Here is a 21,464-nt window from a genome sequence, read left to right as displayed (position 1 = left end):
TTATGCCGCACTGAACAACATTATGCCGCACTGAACAACACCATGCCGCACTGAACAACACCATGCCGCACTGAACAACACCATGCCGCACTGAACAACACGACGTCGCACTGAACAACACGACGCCGCACAGAACAACACGACGCCGCACAGAATAACACAATACCGCACAGAACAACACAATACCGCACAAACAGTTTTAGATAATATTACGTCGCAGTCATGTGACGCGGACATGACGTCAATAGGCGGAACTCACGGCAAAATTATAATCCGTGGGCGTGGCTTGCAACAGGAAGTAGGAAAGCGGCAATTCTGGCAAACAAGACACAGCGGTTAGTAACACGATGACTTACAAGGCAAATATTTTTGTTTTCAGCTTGCAACTTGACCGTCTAGAGCGTACAAGGTAATTACAACTGTTTTTTTTTAGCCCTGAAAAGCGAGGGAGTGTGGCGTTTGGGAGGAATGTCGAACTCGGCGTCTGCTTCCAGCCACAGACGCCAAATTTCGACGATTATTTCGACTGGTCAACGGTTGTAAATTATTGCGTTGACTAAAAACTTTATTTAACTCTACTCTTAACTTTGCCGTTTCAGATATGCGGGTATTACACCGCGGAAATGACGTCAATAGGCTGAACTCTCGCCAAAATTCAAATCTGTGGGCGCAATGGCCTTGAGCGAGACACCGGATACAAACACGACGATTATCAACAGAAATATCTTTATTTTCTGCTTGCAAGTGGACCGTCTAGAGCGTACACGGTAAGTACAACTCATTGTGTTTAAAAAGATTTACGTTTGTGTAGTTTGCGTTGCGTTGTATCTGTGAATGTTGGTTTAGGCTAAATGTTAATGTTTAATTTCATTCCTTTAGGTTCCACGGTGTTTGTTGGCTGTATGTTTTCCACTGCAAGAAGAGGCTCGTATCATTGACCAGCAGGAGCTACAATGGTGAGTACCCCTTTCGTCTTCCATTTATGTTAAACACTTCCTATTTCATGTCTAACAGTACTCGATTTAACAAATAACCATAAATAAATACAGTGTGGGCAGTCACGTTAACATATGTGATTATCCTGCCTAATATGTTTATCACAAATATGTCACTAATCACTAATATGTTTATTTGTTTATCACAACACCTTTGGACCTTCAGCAATCGATTATTTCCCTTCATCTACATAGAGACAGAACGATGGTGTCTTAAACATCTCATTCATTTCACCAAATAACTTCACGCAGGTGGATAACGGCCGTCTCGGTCACGCTATGTTGCGTGATGCAGTTTTGAAGAACCAAATGCATTTATTCAATGAATAAGTCAAGCTAGTTCTATGTTTATGATGTTGTAAGTTACGGTACCGATTGAAGTTGAGTTCGAAGCCAGTGGAAAACAGCGCTGCGTTTGTGCTCTCCAGGTACAAATGTTGTGATCTCTGACTGACGACCGGGCGAGACTCGAGTAAGAGATGTCCAAACGAGCTCCGGCAGGGCGGGCCAAGGCGGAGCGAACGGACGCCCTTCAGGCCGCCAATGACGAGCTGAGAACCAAACTGATGGACGTCCAGTTAGAACTTCAGCAGGAGAAGAACAAGGTGAAAACCTCAACAGACAGACACTGCCTGCCTCCCTGCCTGCCTCCCTGCCTGCCTCCCTGCCTGCCTCCCTGCCTGCCTCCCTCCCTCCCAGTTTTCCCGATGTAGATTAGACATGCGTGTGCCATGACTGTGTCAGCCTACATCAACAAATGCACCGAGGACGTCAGCACCACTAAGAATATCATCACCCGGGGCAACCAACGACCCTGGATGACTGAGGAGGTACGTCAAACGCTACGAGCGCGGAACTCTGCCTTCAAGTCTGGCGACAAGGAGACACTGAGGACAGCGAGAGCCAACTTGAACCGTGCCATCAGAATAGCGAAGCGAGACCGCAGTCGAAAATTTCAGGATCGTTTCCACGACGTCAAAAACATCAGGAGTATGTGGCAAGGCATACGGGCGATTACAGACGACAACTCACCCTCCCCCCCCCCCGGTGGGTGTAGTTGATGCTGACTTTCTAAATGGTCTAAATAACTTCTTTGGGAGGTTCGAGGCACTAAACGGCACTCCAGCAGTTAAAACTGTCCCCCATCAGGAAGAGGAGGTACTCTGCCTTGACTCCGCCGATGTGTTGAAGACCCTGAGGAGAGTCAACCCCTGTAAGGCCCCTGGCCCGGACAACATTCCTGGGCGTGTGTTCAGGGAATGTGCAAGTCATCTGGCTGGGGTCATCACAGACATTTTTAACACCTCGCTGGGCCAAGCCACAGTGCCGGCGTGCTTTAAGACTGCCTCCATCATTCCGGTGCCGAAGAAACCTCAAATCACCTCATTTAATGATTACCGGCCTGTTGCACTGACTCCGGTTATGATGAAGTGCTTCGAAAGGCTGCTTAAAGGTCACATCGTTTCCAGACTCCCCCTATTATTTGACCCGTTCCAGTTTGCCGACCGGCAAAACCGCTCCACTCAGGAAGCCATCTCCTCCGTTCTTCACCTGAGCCTGGCTCACCTGGAGGAGAAGAACACCCATGTGCGGAGGCTGTTCCTGGACTTCAGCTCAGCGTTTAACACCATCATCCCACAGCATCTGGTAGGAAAATTGGAACACCTGGGCTTCAACACCCCCCTTCGCAACTGGCTGCTAGACTTCCTCACCAACAGACCTCAGTCAGTCCGGGTCGGACAGAACACCTCTGATGTCATCACCCTCAGCACAGGCTCCCTTCAGGGCTGCGTCCTGAGCCCCCTGCTGTGCACCCTGATGACACACGACTGCGTCCTCAGGTTCACCACCAATCACATCGTGAAGTCAGCAGACGACACAACGGTGGTGGGGCTCATCAGAGACAACAACGACCTGGACTACAGAGAGGAGGTGGAGCAGCTGGTGGGCTGGTGCAGAGAAAACAGCCTGATCCTGAATGAGGAGAAGATGAAGGAGATCATCGTCGACTTCAGGAAAAAACAGCCTCACCACGCTCCACTGATCATCAACAGCTCAGCTGTGGAGGTGGTCAGCAGCACCAAATTCCTGGGGGTCCACATCACAGAAGACCTCACCTGGACTATGAACACTACGGCACTGGTCAAGAGGGCACAGAAGCGCTTGTACTTCCTGCGGAGGATGAGGAGAGCCCACCTGCCCCCACCCATCATGAGGACGTTCTACAGGAGCACCATAGAGAGCATTCTGACAAGCTGTCTCTCTGTGTGGTGTGGAGGCTGCACCGCCTCCGATTGGAAGAACGTGAGGAGAGTGGTGAGGACAGCAGAGAGGATCATAGGGGCTCCTCTTCCCTCCATTCAGGACATTTCATCTCAGCGCTGCATGTCCCGTGCCCGTAACATCATCAATGACCCATCACACCCCCACCATGGACTGTTCTCCCTGCTGCCCTCTGGGAAGAGGTTTGCAGCATCCGCTGCAGGTCCACCAGGTTCTGCAACAGCTTTTTCCCTGCTGTCATCAGACTGTTGAACACTAGAACTGTTGAGCTCTAAACTGAACTCTGCATCACACATTCACAGAACTGTACTTTATGACACTACGGACCTCTATCTCGCACTACCAACTTTACTGAACTTGTATAAACCCTTTAAATAGAAGTTTAATACATGGTTTAGCATTCCTCTGCACACTCTTGAATACTGTTTTGCCTACTTGCACTATTGCATAATTATCACTGCTGCACTTTATACTTATTTTTAATATATATATATATATAGTATATGTATATATATATATTTTCATAGGATATGTTACTTCTATTCAACTGCAATATCACTACTTTGTTGTAAGACGTATGCAACGGAATTTCGTTTTGTATGCACCATGTGCAGACAAGATGACAATAAAGTTTGTCTAAGTCTAAGTCTAAGTCATGTCAGGTCAGCTGTCTGGAGAGAGAGAGAAGTCAGGACCTGCGGGCGGAGCACCACCGTGCCACCGCCGCCATGACGGAACTCAAAAGCAAACTCCATGAGGAGAAGCAGAAAGAGTTAGCCATTACCAGGGAGACATTACTGCGGCAGCATGAAATGGAGCTGATGAGAGTGATCAAAATCAAAGATGGAGAGATCCAGCGACTGAATGCCTTGGTCCTCAGCCTGAGGGACGGCTCCATGGACAAGGTGATCCGCTCTATCCGTGTCTGACTATCCGCACGCCACGTCGGGCTTCGATGCGGCCGCTACCGTATTGTGTAGCTTGTCCCCAGTAAGCGTCGCGGCGCTCCGTTGCGGTCTCAACGGCCCGGTGTGGCGCAATGTCTGCTCAGGTGAGGAGGGGGGGCGCTTTGCTGGCGGAGGTGGAGGAGACGCGGCGGTGTCGGGAGACCGAGCGGTGTCGCCTCCACCAGGAGCGCGGAAGAAGCCCTGGCAGCGGCCCAGCAGGCCTGGCAGTCCCGAGTGGCCGAGCTCCGATCGGCTCATCACCAGCATCGGGAGGAGCTGAGCCGAACCAAGAGAGACTGCGAGAGGGAGATCCGCCGACTGGTAGGACTGATCAGATGCGCGGTGCGTGGCTATGTTCCCAATTTCGTTGTATACCTGCAGTGCAATGACACCTAAGGCATTCTATTCTATTCTATTTCACAAGAAGAAAATGTCCGGTTGCTCGCTTCGCTTATGTCACAGCAAAGGTGTTCTAGTCAATTCAAGAAAAAAATTGGCCGGTTGCTCTCTTTGTTTTTGTCACAATTCTGGCAAATGAGTTTGCCCGCCTGCCTGAGCGCTCCCCGTTTGTACATCCAGACGGATGAGATCAAGCTGAAAGACAGAGCGGTTAGTGTTTTGGATGAAGCCCTGGGGCCGGCCACGTCCACCGCCTTCAGCTGCAGACTCAGGCTGCCGAGCAGCAGATCGCTGCCCTGAGGGATTCCCAAAGGGCGGGCCTAAACTACCCTGGAAGTGGGGTCAACGCCGCTACTAGCAATCCTCTTCATTGCGTAAGCCACCTCATCACACACTTGCAGTACGCATGACTTAGTTCGTTGCTGGAGGAAGGTAGCACAAAAACAGTTTTGAACTTTGAACGAGTGCTTGTGTGTGTGTGTTGCGGGGCGTTTTCAGTCTCAGGAGGATCGGGACACGCGACGGTTTCATCTGAAAATCGCTGAGCTCAGCGCAGTCATCAGGAAACTGGAGGATCGAAACGCCCTGCTTTCTGAAGAGCGCAATGAACTGGTAATTTATTGACGGCACGCTTGAAGGTTTGCGCTACGTTTGATGCGCGCCATCCAGCGAGGCACCCATTGCGCTTGCTTATTAGTTGAGCGGCGCGGCGAGTCGGTTGCCTGGTAGATGTCTTTTATTGGGAGCCAAAGCCACGATTCCGTTCAAACCGATGCAAAAGAAATGGATACGTTCTGGCCCGCGTGTTGTGCGTCTTTCACATCCCGCACTTCATGCTTGCAGCTAAAGCGACTGAGAGAAACAGAAAGCCAGTTTCTGCCACTCCTGTACAAAAACAAACGCCTGAGCAGGAAGAATGAAGAACTCTCGCTGGTGCTGTGTCGCCTTGAAAACAAAGTGCGCTTTGTCACCCAGGAGAACGAGGAGATGGCAAGCTTGGTAAGTCGACGCGGACAACGGCGGCGTGCCAACAGAGTCCACTGCATTTGTGTTCCACAGAGAAGGCCTAGTTCGCTCAATGACCTGGACCGCGGTTGCGGCCAGCAGGACGGTGAAATGGAGTTCCTTCAAGTTGTGGAGCAGCGGCACATCATCGACGACTTGTCCAAGGTCTTCAGGCAGGCGACTCGGTGCACGTACGGCAGCGCCGCGCTCGCTCGCTGTCGCCAGGAAACCTTTTCCGTCCAAAGCTTGGCCGGCGGCCGCCATCCAAAAAATTGGCCCCTTAAATTCCGACCTTTCAAGCAGGAGCATTGTGCGCACGCGTTTGAACACGCTTTAGACTTGTTTTGCCGTTTTCAGCAGCTCAAAGCTCCCGTTTTGTCAGCGCCTTTGCCACTCGCTGTGCGCTGAAAACGACGGACTTGCCCGGCTGCTCAGCCCGTCAACCATGAGCCGCGAGCGCGACGTCATTGTCCGTAGGCAGCTAGTGGCAAAATGCACCCTGTTAGAGTTGCGCTCGCTCCAACTTATTTTGCAAGAACCACACGGGAGACAAGTAAGTTCTTTTGGACACCTGCAGGTGGAGAGTCCATCCGTTGTACGAATGAAGTCTGACTCTCGGCTCCTGCACGAGCATTTTAATTAAGAGAAACAGGGTGGGTGTAAGAGTGGATTGAATAGAGGAAGCCCTTGACCTCTAGTCAAAACATAGCAAGGGGTGTTTTACGACTTTGTGTAGGAAGGGATAAGCGATAGGGATAAATAAGGGATAAATAATATTATTTATTACAGGTCGCAGTCAAAGTCAAAGCAACACAATGATACGATAAAGATAATCTGGAAAACCCTGACACACCCTGTAGTTGTCACTTTTGGAAAAGACGAGCGTCCCTCCAATCATCGCCGGTGACGTGTTTTTCAGGCTCTGGAGACAGGAGCTCATGTCAGAAATGTCATTGTGAGTCGCGTTTGTTTCTGCGCCGGAGCCGTTCGTTCCCTTTGCATCCAAAGAATCTCAAAGGCGGATTATTTGTGTCGACAGGAGAGAGATTTGCTGCTACGATACCGACGTCGAGAATCTCTGAGGAGGAACAAAGCGTGAGGTCCTGCAAGGTGAGTCTGTTTGTTTGCGGCTGCTTGGTGTTGCGCAAGATGAAATGGCCTTTTTCTCGCTATCGTTCCTCTCGTCGATTCATCGTGAGGTGTCGCTTCAGTTTGTTCAGAGAGATGTTTGCTTCCGCGCCCGCAGGTCATCGAAACATTTTACGGCTACGACGAAGACGTGTTGGTGGACCCGGACGGATCGTCCTTGTCTTTTCACACCGACAGAACCCCCGACACGGAACCCGAAGAGGTAGCCCGCCATTTCTGCCAGCGTATTGGCACCAAACATTCCTCTTCAGCCTGGAATCGGACTCGTCTTTGCGTCGCGGGTGCTTTGTCGCCGGTCTGACTGATTCTGGTACTAGTGCTGTGTTGCATTGGTGTGTGCATGAAGAGGCGGAGCTTCGCTACCGCCAGCTGACGCAAGAATATCAAGCGCTGCAACGAGCCTACGCTCTGCTAGCCCAGACCAGCGAAGGGGACTACGACGCCGAGAAGGAGATCAAGGTAGCGCCCCTTCCCGCAACCCCCGGCCGGGTCGCAGCCTCCCCGTTCTCACCCAGCCTCGGGTGTTCTCTGGTCTGAAAGGAGGAGGAGGAGCCTCCCTCCTCCTCCTTTCAGACCAGAGAAAAGCTGATGGTAGAAATGGGTCACTATCAAAGCAGAGTAGCAGATCTGGAGTCAGCGCTGAAGCAACAAGGACAGGTAAGCTCATCAATGAGCACACCTTTTTCTCAGACAAAATAGCTACATTCTTCAGTCACTCATCCGTCTGGCATTACTGGACCAACCCCCCCCCCCCCGAACGTGGCTGGGAAAATGCGGAGAAAAGCAAATGTCATTTTCCAGTCAACCAAAGAATTTGTGGATGAAAATGACACAACATTCCAAAGCTGTCCACGCGTTTGTCTCTTCTAGAATGTCAAGTGGGTGGAGGAGAAGCAGCTGCTGCGTCAGAGCAATCAGCAGTTGGCCGAAAAGGTGACGGAAAGAAAGGCGCTGGGCGGAGTCGCTTGGCGTCACACCTGACGGGAAGCCCCGCAGATGAGGTCTGACTGTCTTTTCAGGTCAGGCGGATGGAGGCGGAAGAAGCGCGTCTGAAAGAGCACATCCAGGATATCCGAGACCAAAACGAACTGCTTGAGTTCCGCATCCTGGAGCTGGAGGTGGGAAGACTCGCACAAGCGTGTTGAGGCCAGAGATGTGACGGACGGACGGACGGACGGACGGATGCATGCCTCTGCCTTTCAGGAGAGGGAGTGGCGCTCCCCCGTCTTGAAGTTTCTGCAAGTCCGTTTCCCAGACGGCCTCAGCCCTTTGCAGATCTACTGCGAGGCCGAGGGCGTGAGCGTACGTAAGGCGTCCCTCGCAACCCTAACCTTAACCCGAGGTCCCAGAACACCTTACATTGCTCCTTGCGCCTTTCCCCCGGACATCGTCATCAGTGATCTGATGAAGAAGCTGGACATCCTGGGCTATAACGCCGTAAGTGTATGTCGAACTCCTTATGTTCGCACTCCACGAGACTCGGCGGCTCAAATGTGACTTTTGGAAGGCTTTGCGCTGAAAGAAGCTTGTTGACGCTGTGCCTTTGGGCTCTTGCAGAATCTCACCAACGAGGAGCAGGTGGTCGTGATTCACGCCAGGACCCTTCTCACCCTAGCCGAGAAGGTAACGCGCACGTCCACGCACGCTCTCGCATTCTGCTTATGTGACAGCAGCCTTTCCTCAGTGGTTAGAATACATCAAAGTGACCAAGTCAGCACTTCAACAGAAGATGTTGGACATTGAAAGTGAGAAGGTAGACAGACACGCGACATCAGCCAAGGGGAACTCCGGCAATGTGCCCCAACAATTCTGACCTTGAGCTGTGCTAGGATATGTTCTGCAAGCAGAAGGGCTACCTGGATGAAGAGTTGGACTTCAGGAAGTGTTCCATGGACCAGGCTCATAAGGTAAGCCGCCCTCAAATCTCCCGCCGGACCACTGATGGACGAGGATTGCGGCCCAGAGGATCCTGGAGCTGGAGGCCATGTTGTACGAGGCGCTACCGCAGCGGGACTGCCCCGCCACGGACGGCGAAAAAGCCAGCCACGCTGGCGTGAATGACGTGCTGACGGCGGATCAGAGAGAAGAGCTTAGGAGCGCCGTGGACCAATGGAAGCGAGCCCTGATGTGCGAGTTGAGGGAGCGCGACGCTTGCATCCTCCAAGAGAGAATGGATCTGCTGCACAGCGCGCAACAGGTAAGGGCCCAAAGCCAGCCCGGCACTTACTTGCACGCTTACTGGCTTTTGAATGCCACTTTCCATTTGTCCGTCCTAGAGGAACAAAGAGCTGAAAGAATTCATCGAAGCTCAGAAGAGACAAATCAAACAATTGGAGGAGAAGTTTCTGTTTCTCTTTCTATTCTTCTCCTTGGCCTTCATTCTGTGGCCCTAACACCAGCTGGTGAGTGAGCTCCAGCGGCACCGCACTCGACACCTCCGATACACTGCCAGCCGGTCTCAGACGTTGGCAGACGCTCCGATGCCAACGTATACCCCCCGCCACGGTGACAGAGGCACCGCGTCACACCGGCGCTCATCCAATCAGAAGGCAGGAAAAGCAAATTCACATGCAGGGCACTTTTGAACCAGAAGAGAGCGCCACAAAAAACGGTTGTTGCCCCAAACGCGCACTAAAAAGGGTCAGAATAACAAGAGTCCCACTGGCCAGCCGGGGCCACCCGTCCAGCTGTTTCTTCAGGGGGGAAAAAAATTGGAGTCACCGGTGAGTACATTTTGCATTTAGCTCTGCTTTTCTGCTTCTGTCTTCAAGTGTGTGGCATCCTGCGATCAAAGATTCAGCCAACCCCAAAGCGGTTGACCTCAACGTCCCACCACCATGCCTACCAGAGCAGGTGACGTGATGCTTTGGACATCCTTCCGTCTCAGATGCCCAAAAGTACTCTTTGCCACATCTGCGGCAATACGGTGTCTTTTCAAAGGTGCAAATAAATCCAGCGTGGGCGGAACACGCACGTCTTCGGTTTTTCCCGCTTTGTTTGTGTGACAGCTGTTGTGAAAATTTTATACAAATAAAGTTGTATAGTACAGGTTTGGCCAAGCCGCAACTCCCGAACCGCATGCGGCTCTTTTATGTTCATATCAACATTTGTGTGTGTGTGTGTGGGGGGGGGGGGGGGGTTGTGCGTGTTGGCTTCACTTGAGTTCAATTTGGTATTTTGGTCAAAAGCGCATGTGGTGAAATTCCACAAAGTAGGATGGGCAAACACATTTCTTTAAACTATGAGTGTCAATTGGGCTCTCGAAATGGCAGGGAAAAGATGCACAGCAAAACGAAAATACGTAGATGAACACAGGACGTTTTAATCAGAGTGGGAAAGTTTCTATTTTTTGTTGAACGTGATGGCAAACCATTCTGCCTGATATGTCAGACCTCAGCGCATTTCAAAGATTCAAATCTTCAGCGCCATGCACTTCAGCTCACTCCATGCTAACATTGATCAGGCGTCGAACCCGCAACATCATGCTTAAGAGGTGGCCATGCTAACCAGTGCGCCATTATGTCAACGCATAATAACTGTAAGTCTACTGATCAAAACAGCGGTTACTATATGACGTCGCTACGTCGTGGTCACGTGACGCAGACAAGACGTCAATGGACGTGGGCAGAGTTAACTTGTTTAAAAGGGAGTGGGCAGAAGAAATATTTAATTTATTTAAATCTATTTTGAGTGCACACCATTATGCCAATGCATAACAACTGTAAATCTACTAAACAAAACAGCGGTTGCTATATGACATCTGCCACGTCGTGGTCACGTGACATACGTGACGTCGATGGGCGTAACTTTCGCCGGAATTCAAATCCGCGGGGAGAGTTAACTTGTTTAAAAGAGAGTGGGCAGAAGAATTATTTAATTTATTTAAATCTATTTGGTGTGTGCGCCATTATGTCAATGCATAACAACTGTAAGTCTACTAAACAAAACAGCGGTTGCTATATGACGTCTGCCACGTCGTGGTCACGTGACGCGGACGTGACGTCGACGCCTACTTTACATCCCACCGATCACAGGACCCCTCGGCTGCATAACCGTGCCCCCTTCCCAACCAATCGGATTTGCTATACGCGAAAACGACGCCAATGGAAAGAGCTTCCGCCCAAATTTAAATCCGTGGGCGTGGCTCGCAGCAGGAAGTAGGAAAACGGCGGCGATGTTGACAAAGACACAGCGGATGGTAACATACGACTAACAAGAGAAATATTTTTATTTTCTGCTTGCAACTGGACCGTCCAGAGCGTACACGGTAAGTACAACTCATCGTTTTTAAAAAGAAGTACTTTTGTTGCCCTGAAAAGCGAGTGAGCGTGGCGTTTGTGGGGGACGTCGAATTTCGACGATTCTTTCTGGTCAACGGTTGTAAATGATTGTGTTGATTAAAAAAGAAAACTTGATGTAACTCTACTTTTAACTGCCGTTTCAGATAGATTTGGAATTGCATCACATCCAATTTTGCCTAGAGCGTACACGGTAAGTAACACTCATTGTGTTTAAGGAGATTTACGTTTGTAATAGCAGAAGTGTAGCCGCGTTGCGTTGTACGTGTGAAAATTGGTCGAGGCGAAATGTTAATGTTTAATTTCATTCCTTTAGGTTCCACGGTGTTTGTTGGCTGCAAGTTTTCCACTGCAAGAAGAGGCTCGTATCATTGACCAGGAGCGAGCTACAATGGTGAGTAGCCATAACATTTATGTTAAACACTTCCTATTTCATGTCTAACAGTACTTGATTTAACAAATAACCATAAATAAATACAGTGTGGGCACTGAAGTTAACATATGTGATTATACTGCCTAATCTGTCACCGAGTAGATTGTTGCAAAGTAATATAAGATCCAAAGTTGTAATTCAGAATAGTTTTCAAAAGAAGGCCATTAGAATTATATACAAGTCTGATTACCCTGAACAAGCTATTAATTAAATCACAAATTCTTCAATTCAAAGATTTGGTAGATTATCAGACAAATAATGTCTAACAGTAATTGATTTAACACATCACGATAAGTAGATTGAGTGTGGGCACTCTCAAGTTAACATATGTGATTATACTGCCTAATCTGTTACAGAGTATGTTGTTGCCAAGTAATGTAGAATAGATCCAAAGTAGTAATCCAGAATAGTTTTGAAGAGGCCATTAGAATGATAAACAAATCTGATTACCTTGAACATAATAACAAGCTAAGTGTTTAATATGTCCTATGAAGTCAAAATTGGGCACCATCATGTGGTGAAATTTGGAATTGCATCACATCCAATTTTGCCTGGGAACAAACAGATTACATAAATCTTAGTTTTGAATAAGCCACTCCTTCTCAAACAAGTAAACTCTGCCCATTTTGCGCAGTAGATGTTCTGTTAATATCTAGTATTTATACAAAGTCATAATTTAAATTGCTTTCAACCTTCATTCATCGGTTCAACCAACATTACTCGCTCTTATTACCAACTTGTATTGATTTAACTAAGCGTTTAATACTTCCTATCAGGTCTCAAATCGAGATTTGGCAAAATACAATTTCAGCAAATCCAATTTTGCCAGGGAACAAAAATAGATTAAATAAACTAAATAAGTCCTCTTCCCATTAAATAAATCAGAAAAGTCTGTCTTGTAACCAGTCCTCTTCAAACAAGTAAAGTCTGCCCATTTTGTGCCGTAGATTTTGTGTCTATGCCTAGTATTTAAACAAAATCATAATTTAAACGACTTCTTTCCTTCATTCACTTTGGAAATTTGGAATTGCAGCAAATCGAATTTTGCCAGGGAACAAAAATAGATCAATTAAACTAAATAAGTCTTCTTCCCATTAAATAAATTAAAAAAGTCTGTCTTGTAACCAGTCCTTTTCAAACAAGTAAAGTCTGCCCATTTTGTGCCGTCGATTTTGTGTTTATGCCTAGTATTTATACAAAATCATAATTTAAAGGACTTCATTCCTTCATTCACTTTGGAAATTTGGAATTGCAGCACATCAAATTTTGCCTGGGAAGAAAAGTAGATTAAATAAATTTAATAAGTCTTACTACTTCCCATTAAATAAATTAAATACGTCTTACTTGTTTCCACTCCTTTTCAAAACAGTAGTTTAAAACGAGGGCCCTTCACTCAATCTTTAACCTCAACCCCGCACGTTGTGTTGTATCTGTGAATGTTGGTTGTGGCCAAATGATAGTTTTCTTTCATTCGTTTAGGTTCCAAGAAAACTTGATGTAACTCTACTTTTAACTGCCGTTTCAGATAAGCGGGTATTACGTCGCAGTCATGTGCCGCGGATATGACGTAATTGCCGGAACCTCCGCCAAAATTCAAATCTGTTGGCGCGATGGCCGTGAGCCACTGAGCAGCGACGATTATCAACAGAAATATCTTTATTTTCTGCTTGCAACTGGACCGTCTAGAGCGTACACGGTAAGTAACACTCATTGTGTTTAAGGAGATTTACGTTTGTAATAGCAGAAGTGTAGCCGCGTTGCGTTGTACGTGTGAAAATTGGTCGAGGCGAAATGTTAATGTTTAATTTCATTCCTTTAGGTTCCACGGTGTTTGTTGGCTGCAAGTTTTCCACTGCAAGAAGAGGCTCGTATCATTGACCAGGAGCGAGCTACAATGGTGAGTAGCCATTACATTTATGTTAAACACTTCCTATTTCATGTCTAACAGTACTTGATTTAACAAATAACCATAAATAAATACAGTGTGGGCACTGAAGTTAACATATGTGATTATACTGCCTAATCTGTCACCGAGTAGATTGTTGCAAAGTAATATAAGATCCAAAGTTGTAATTCAGAATAGTTTTCAAAAGAAGGCCATTAGAATTATATACAAGTCTGATTACCCTGAACATAACAACAAGCTATTAATTAAATCACAAATTCTTCAATTCAAAGATTTGGTAGATTATCAGACAAATAATGTCTAACAGTAATTGATTTAACACATCACGATAAGTAGATTGAGTGTGGGCACTCTCAAGTTAACATATATGATTATACTGCCTAATCTGTTACAGAGTATGTTGTTGCCAAGTAATGTAGAATAGATCCAAAGTAGTAATCCAGAATAGTTTTGAAGAGGCCATTAGAATAATAAACAAATCTGATTACCTTGAACATAATAACAAGCTAAGTGTTTAATATGTCCTATGAAGTCGAAATTGGGCACCGTCATGTGGTGAAATTTGGAATTGCATCACATCAAGAGTTCAAGAGTTCAAGAGTTTTTTATTCGCCATGTTTGAGCGTGCCAAACAAGGAATTTGACTTCGGTAAATCACAGCCTCTGTTCAACATTTAGGTGACTAACAACAACACTCAGGACATGTGAAGAACGAAAGATATTCTCAAACACCCCCTGACCTTAAACTCCCAAGAGGGCAAGGAAAAACTCAAAACTCCAGCTAGGGGAAATGAGAAACCTTGAGAAGAGACCACAGATGGGAGGGTCCCTCTTCTAGGATGACCAGGCTGCAATGGATGCAGAGAGGACACATAGTACAAACAGTGTAGACAAAAAAGGTGTGGCAAGCGGGATGTTATTGCACAGTAATGACTCTGAGACTCTAAGAGTGGTGTGAGTTCATCAGAGCGACAGCCTGGGGGAAGAAGCTGTCTCTGTGTCTGCTGGTTTTAGTGTGCAGAGCTCTATAACGGCGTCCGGAGGGGAGTAGTTCAAACAGGCTGCAACCTGGGTGCGAAGGGTCTGTTGAGATGTTACTTGCACGTTTCCTGGTCCTGGACAGGTACAAGTCTTGGATAGATGGGAGGTTGATTCCAATTATCTTTTCTGCAGTCCTTATTGTCCGTTGCAGTCTGTGCTTGTCTTGTTTGGAGGCCGATCCAAACCAGACAGTGATGGAGGTGCAGAGGACCAGAGGATCCAATTTTGCCTGGGAACAAACAGATTAAATAAATCTTAGTTTTGAATAAGCCACTCCTTCTCAAACAAGTAAACTCTGCCCATTTCGCGCAGTAGATGTTCTGTTAATATCTAGTATTTATACAAAGTCATAATTTAAATTGCTTTCAACCTTCATTCATCGGTTCAACCAACATTACTCGCTCTTACTACCAACTTGTATTGATTTAACTAAGCGTTTAATACTTCCTATCAGGTCTCAAGGCAAGATTTGGCAAAATACAGTTTCAGCAAATCCAATTTTGCCAGGGAACAAAAATAGATTAAATAAACTAAATAAGTCTTCTTCCCAATAAATGAATCAGAAAAGTCTGTCTTGTAACCAGTCCTCTTCAAACAAGTAAAGTCTGCCCATTTTGTGCCGTAGATTTTGTGTCCATGCCTAGTATTTAAACAAAATCATAATTTAAACGACTTCTTGCCTTCATTCACTTTGGAAATTTGGAATTGCAGCAAATCGAATTTTGCCAGGGAACAAAAATAGATCAATTAAACTAAGTCAAGGCAGAGTACCTCCTCTTCCTGATGGGGGACAGTTTTAACTGCTGGAGTGCCGTTTAGTGCCTCGAACCTCCCAAAGAAGTTATTTAGACCATTTAGAAAGTCAGCATCAACTTCACCCACCGGGGGGGGGAGGGTGAGTTGTAGTCTGTAATCGCCCGTATGCCTTGCCACATACTCCTGGTGTTGTTGGCGTCGTGGAAACGATCCTGAATTTTTCGACTGTGGTCTCGCTTCGCTACCCTGATGGCACGGTTCAAGTTGGCTCTCGCTGTCCTCAGTGTCTCCTTGTCGCCAGACTTGAAGGCAGAGTTCCGCGCTCGCAGCGTTTGACGTACCTCCTCAGTCATCCAGGGTCGTTGGTTGCCCCGGGTGATGATATTCTTAGTGGTGCTGACGTCCTCGGTGCATTTGTTGACGTAGGCTGACACAGTCATGGCACACGCATGTCAAATCTACATCGGGAAAACTGGGAGGGAGGGCGGGAGGGAGGCAAGCAGGGAGGCAGGCAGGCAGGGAGGCAGGCAGGGAGGCAGGCAGGGAAGCAGGCAGGGAGGAAGGCAGTGTCTGTCTGTTGAGGTTTTCACCTTGTTCTTCTCCTGCTGAAGTTATAACTGGACGTCCATCAGTTTGGCTCTCAGCTCGTCATTGGCGGCCTGAAAGGCGTCCGTTCGCTCCGCCTTGACCCGCCCTGCCGGAGCTCGTTTGGACATCTCTTACTCGAGTCTCGCCCGGTCGTCAGTCAGAGATCACAACATTTGTACCTGGAGAGCACAAACGCACCGCTGTTTTCCACTGGCTTCGGACTCAACTTCAATCGGTACCGTAACGTGCAACATCATAAACATAGATCTAGCTTGACTTATTCATTGAATAAATGCATTTGGTTCTTCAAAACTGCATCACGCAACATAGCGTGACCGAGACGGCCGTTATCCACCTGCGTGAAGTTATTTCGTGAAATGAATGAGATGTTTAAGACACCATCGTTCTGTCTCTATGTAGATGAAGGGAAATAATCGATTGCTGAAGGTCCAAAGGTGTTGTGATAAACAAATAAACATATTAGTGATTAGTGACATATTTGTGATAAACATATTTGGCAGGATAATCACATATGTTAACTTGACTGCCCACACTGTATTTATTTATGGTTATTTGTTAAATCGAGTACTGTTAGACATGAAATAGGAAGTGTTTAACATAAATGGACGACGAAAGGGGTACTCACCATTGTAGCTCCTGCTGGTCAATGATACGAGCCTTGTTAGGGTTTTCCAGGTTATCTTTATCATAGGATTATGTTGGAATGCAACAGGTAATAAATACCTTACCTTGTCCTCATTATCACAAGATCGTAAAACATCCCCTGAGATGTTTAGACTAGAGGACAAGGGCTTTCTATTCAGCCCACTCATACCCCCACTCTGTTCCTCCTAATAAATATGCCCTTGCAGGAAGGAGACCTTTCAGACTTCATTCGATAATCGCTGTTCAGACAGCGACGAATGGACTCTCCACCTGCAGGTGTCTAAAAGAACTTCCTTGTCTTCTGTTTGGTTCTTGCAAAATAAGTTGGAGTGAGCAAATCTCTAACAAGCCTCTTCTTGCAGTGGAAAACATACAGCCAACAAACACCGTAGAACCTAAAGGAAGGAAATTAAACATTAACATTTAGCCTCAACCAACATTCACAGATACAACGCAACGCAAACTACACAAACGTAAATCTTTTTAAACACAATGAGTTGTACTTACCGTGTACGCTCTAGACGGTCCACTTGCAAGCAGAAAATAAAGATATTTCTGTTGATAATCGTCGTGTTTGTATCCGTTGTCTCGCTCAAGGCCATTGCGCCCACAGATTTGAATTTTGGCGAGAGTTCAGCCTATTGACGTCATTTCCGCGGTGTAATACCCGCATATCTGAAACGGCAAAGTTAAGAGTAGAGTTAAATAAAGTTTTTAATCAACGCAATAATTTACAAACGTTGACCAGTCGAAATAATCGTCGAAATTTGGCGTCTGTGGCTGGAAGCAGACGCCGAGTTCGACGTTCCTCCCAAATGCCACACTCCCTCGCTTTTCAGGGCTACAAAAAAACATATTTCAAAACAATGAGTTGTAATTACCTTGTACGCTCTAGACGGTCAAGTTGCAAGCTGAAAACAAAAATATTTGTCTTGTTAGTCGTCGTGTTACTAACCGCTGTGTCTTGTTTGCCAGCATTGCCGCTTTCCTACTTCCTGTTGCAAGCCACGCCCACGGATTATAATTTTGCCGTGGGTTCCGCCTATTGACATCATGTCCGCGTCACATGACTGCGACGTAATATCTAAAACTGTTTGTGCGGCATGGTGTTGTTCTGTGCGGTATTGTGTTATTCTGTGCGGCGTCGTGTTGTTCTGTGCGGCGTCGTGTTGTTCAGTGCGGCGTCGTGTTGTTCAGTGCGGCATGGTGTTGTTCAGTGCGGCATGGTGTTGTTCAGTGCGGGATGGTGTTGTTCAGTGCGGGATGGTGTTGTTCAGTGCGGGATGGTGTTGTTCAGTGCGGGATGGTGTTGTTCAGTGCGGCATGGTGTTGTTCAGTGCGGCATGGTGTTGTTCAGTGCGGCATGGTGTTGTTCAGTGCGGCATGGTGTTGTTCAGTGCGGGATGGTGTTCAGTGCAGGATGGTGTTGTTCAGTGCGGCATGGTGTTGTTCAGTGCGGCATAATGTTGTTCAGTGCGGCATGGTGTTGTTCAGTGCGGCATGGTGTTGTTCAGTGCGGCATGGTGTTGTTCAGTGCGGCATGGTGTTGTTCAGTGCGGCATGGTGTTGTTCAGTGCGGCATGGTGTTGTTCAGTGCGGCATGGTGTTGTTCAGTGCGGCATGGTGTTGTTCAGTGCGGGATGGTGTTGTTCAGTGCGGCATGGTGTTGTTCAGTGCGGCATGGTGTTGTTCAGTGCGGCATGGTGTTGTTCAGTGCGGCATGGTGTTGTTCAGTGCGGTATCGTTGTGTTGTTGGTATTGTGTTGTGTTGTTCGTAATGTGTTGTGTTGTTCGTATTGTGTTGTTGGTATTGTGTTGTGTTGTTCGTATTTTGTTGTGTTGTTCATATTGTGTTGAGTTGTTCATATTGTGTTGAGTTGTTCGTATTGTGTTGTGTTGTTCGTATTGTGTTGCCTCTAACACTTAGCTTCTAACACTTAGCCTCTAGCACCTAGAAGGTAAATAAATAGGAAGGAAGGACTCACCGGTGACGTCGTCGCCCACGTCCAAGCGTTGTACTTTGTATTTTCATCCTTCTGACAGTGGAAAACATATAGCCAACAAACACCGTGGAACCTAAACGAATGAAAGAAAACTATCATTTGGCCACAACCAACATTCACAGATACAACACAATGTGACGTGCGGGGTTGAGGTTAAAGGTTGAGTGAAGGGCCCTCGTTTTAAACTACTTTTTTGAAAAGGAGTGGGAACAAGTAAGACGTATTTAATTTATTTATTGGGAAGTAGTAAGACTTATTAAATTTATTTAATCTACTTTTCTTCCCAGGCAAAATTTGATGTGCTGCAATTCCAAATTTCCAAAGTGAATGAAGGAATGAAATCTTTTAAATTATGATTTTGTATAAATACTAGGCATAAACACAAAATCTACGGCACAAAATGGGCAGACTTTACTTGTTTGAAAAGGACTGGTTACAAGACAGACTTTTTTAATTTATTTAATGGGAAGAAGACACTATTTAGTTTAATTGATCTATTTTTGTTCCCTGGCAAAATTCGATTTGCTGCAATTCCAAATTTCCAAAGTGAATGAAGGAATGAAGTCGTTTAAATTATGATTTTGTATAAATACTAGGCATAGACACAAAATCTACGGCACAAAACGGGCAGACTTTACTTGTTTGAAGAGGACTGGTTACAAGACAGACTTTTCTGATTTATTTAATGGGAAGAAGACTTATTTAGTTTATTTAATTTATTTTTGTTGCCTGGCAAAATTGTATTTGCTGAAATTGTATTTTGCCAAATCTTGACTTGAGACCTGATAGGAAGTATTAAACGCTCAGTTAAATCGATACAAGTTGGTAATAAGAGCGAGTAATGTTGGTTGAAGCGATGAATGAAGGTTAAAAGCAATTTAAATTATGACTTTGTATAAATACTAGATATTAACAGAACATCTACTGCGCAAAATGGGCAGAGTTTACTTGTTTGAGAAGGAGTGGCTTATTTAAGACTAAGATTTATTTAATCTGTTTGTTCCCAGGCAAAATTGGATGTGATGCAATTCCAAATTTCACCACATGATGGTGCCCAATTTTGACTTCATAGGACATATTCAACACTTAACTATTATGTTCAAGGTAATCAGATTTGTTTATTATTCTAATGGCCATTTCAAAACTATTCTGGATTACTACTTTGGATCTATTCTACATTACTTGGCAACAACATACTCTGTAACAGATTAGGCAGCATAATCACATATGTTAACTTGAGAGTGCCCACACTCAATCTACTTATCGTGATGTGTTAAATCAATTACTGTTAGACATTATTATTCTGATAATCTACCAAATCTTTGAATTGAAGAATTTGTGATTTAATTAATAGCTTGTTGTTATGTTCAGGGTAATCAGACTTGTATATAATTCTAATGGCCTTCTTTTGAAAACTAATCTGAATTACAACTTTGGATCTTATATTACTTTGCAACAATATACTCGGTGACAGATTAGGCAGTATAATCACATATGTTAACTTCAGTGCCCACACTGTATTTATTTATGGTTATTTGTTAAATCAAGTACTGTTAGACATGAAATAGGAAGTGTTTAACATAAATGTTATGGCTACTCACCATTGTAGCTCGCTCCGGGTCAATGATACGAGCCTCTTCTTGCAGTGGAAAACTTGCAGCCAACAAACACCGTGGAACCTAAAGGAATGAAATTAAACATTAACATTTCGCCTGGACCAATATTCACACGTACAACGCAACGCGGCTACACTTCTGCTAGCGCCTCAGCTACACGTTGCTATTACAAACGTAAATCTCTTTAAACACAATGAGTGTTACTTACCGTGTACGCTGTAGACGGTCCAGTTGCAAGCAGAAAATAAAGATATTTCTGTTGATATTCGTCGTTGCTCAGTGGCTCACGGCCATCACGCCAACAGATTTGAATTTTGGTGGAAGTTCAGCCAATTACGTCATATCCGCGGCACATGACTGCGAAGTAATACCCGCTTATCTGAAACGGCAGTTAAAAGTAGAGTTACATCAAGTTTTCTTTTTTAATCAACACAATCATTTACAACCGTTGACCAGAAAGAATCGTCGAAATTCGACGTTCCCCCCAAACGCCACACTCACTCGCTTTTCAGGGCAACAAAAGTACTTCTTTTTAAAAACGATTAGTTGTACTTACCGTGTACGCTCTGGACGGTCCAGTTGCAAGCAGAAAATAAAAATATTTCTCTTGTTAGTCGTATGTTACCATCCGCTGTGTCTTTGTCAACATCGCCATTTTCCTACTTCCTGTTGCGAGCCACGCCCACGGATTTAAATTTTGGCGGAAGTTCCGCCCATTGGCGTAGTTTTCGCGTATAGCAAATCCGATTGGTTGGGAAGGGGGCGCGGTTATGCAGCCGAGGGGTCCTGTGATCGGTGGGATGTAAAGTAGGCGTCGACGTCACGTCCGCGTCACGTGACCACGACGTGGCAGACGTCATATAGCAACCGCTGTTTTGTTTAGTAGACTTACAGTTGTTATGCATTGACATAATGGCGCACACTCCAAATAGATTTAAATAAATTAAATAATTCTTCTGCCCACTCCCTTTTAAACAAGTTAACTCTCCCCGCGGATTTGAATTCCGGCGGAAGTTCTGCCCATCACGTGACGTCTGTCACGTGACCACACGCGGCAGATGTCATATAGCAACCGCTGTTTTGTTTAGTAGATTTACAGTTGTTATGCGTTGACATAATGGCGCACTGGTTAGCATGTCCACCTCTTAAGCATGATGTTGCGGGTTCGACGCCTGATCAATGTTAGCATGGAGTGAGCTGAAGTGCATGGCGCTGAAGATTTGAATCTTTGAAATGCGCTGAGGTCTGACGTATCAGGCAGAATGGTTTGCCATCACGTTCAACAAAAAATAGAAACTTTCCCACTCTGATAAAAACGTCCTGTGTTCATCTACATATTTTCGTTTTGCTGTGCATCTTTTCCCTGCCATTTCGAGAGC

The 21,464-nt window shown here is 45.9% G+C and overlaps 1 protein-coding gene, 1 long non-coding RNA gene and 1 pseudogene across 2 annotated transcripts; 2 read left to right on the top strand and 1 right to left on the bottom strand.

Annotated features, from left to right (window-relative positions):
* Window positions 1-4,420: 4,420 nt before the first annotated feature.
* Window positions 4,421-7,237, top strand: LOC137840453 (janus kinase and microtubule-interacting protein 3-like; annotated as a pseudogene).
* An 84-nt stretch (window positions 7,238-7,321) lies between these two features.
* LOC125971918 (janus kinase and microtubule-interacting protein 3-like) lies at window positions 7,322-9,762 on the top strand. The gene is made up of 10 exons (XM_049725090.2): window positions 7,322-7,435; window positions 7,649-7,711; window positions 7,798-7,896; window positions 7,982-8,079; window positions 8,161-8,215; window positions 8,336-8,401; window positions 8,463-8,531; window positions 8,608-8,685; window positions 8,742-8,975; window positions 9,055-9,762. Exons 1-10 carry the CDS (start codon window positions 7,367-7,369, stop codon window positions 9,169-9,171), a joined length of 948 nt encoding a protein of 315 aa, XP_049581047.1. The 5' UTR covers window positions 7,322-7,366; the 3' UTR covers window positions 9,172-9,762.
* A 5,397-nt stretch (window positions 9,763-15,159) lies between these two features.
* On the bottom strand, window positions 15,160-20,840 carry LOC137840463 (uncharacterized). Its single transcript, XR_011087122.1, has 9 exons — window positions 20,642-20,840; window positions 20,294-20,464; window positions 20,071-20,148; window positions 18,452-18,542; window positions 17,348-17,377; window positions 16,974-17,141; window positions 16,447-16,861; window positions 15,803-15,979; window positions 15,160-15,639 (listed from the first exon to the last, which is right to left on the bottom strand). It is a non-coding gene; the product is annotated as an uncharacterized lncRNA (long non-coding RNA).
* Window positions 20,841-21,464: the final 624 nt, after the last annotated feature.

This window comes from Syngnathus scovelli, chromosome 7 (genome assembly GCF_024217435.2).
Source record: "Syngnathus scovelli strain Florida chromosome 7, RoL_Ssco_1.2, whole genome shotgun sequence".
Classification (NCBI taxonomy): Eukaryota; Metazoa; Chordata; class Actinopteri; order Syngnathiformes; family Syngnathidae; genus Syngnathus; species Syngnathus scovelli.
The sequence above is the reverse complement of the archived record's forward strand: the minus strand, read 5'-3'. Positions and strand labels throughout refer to the sequence as shown.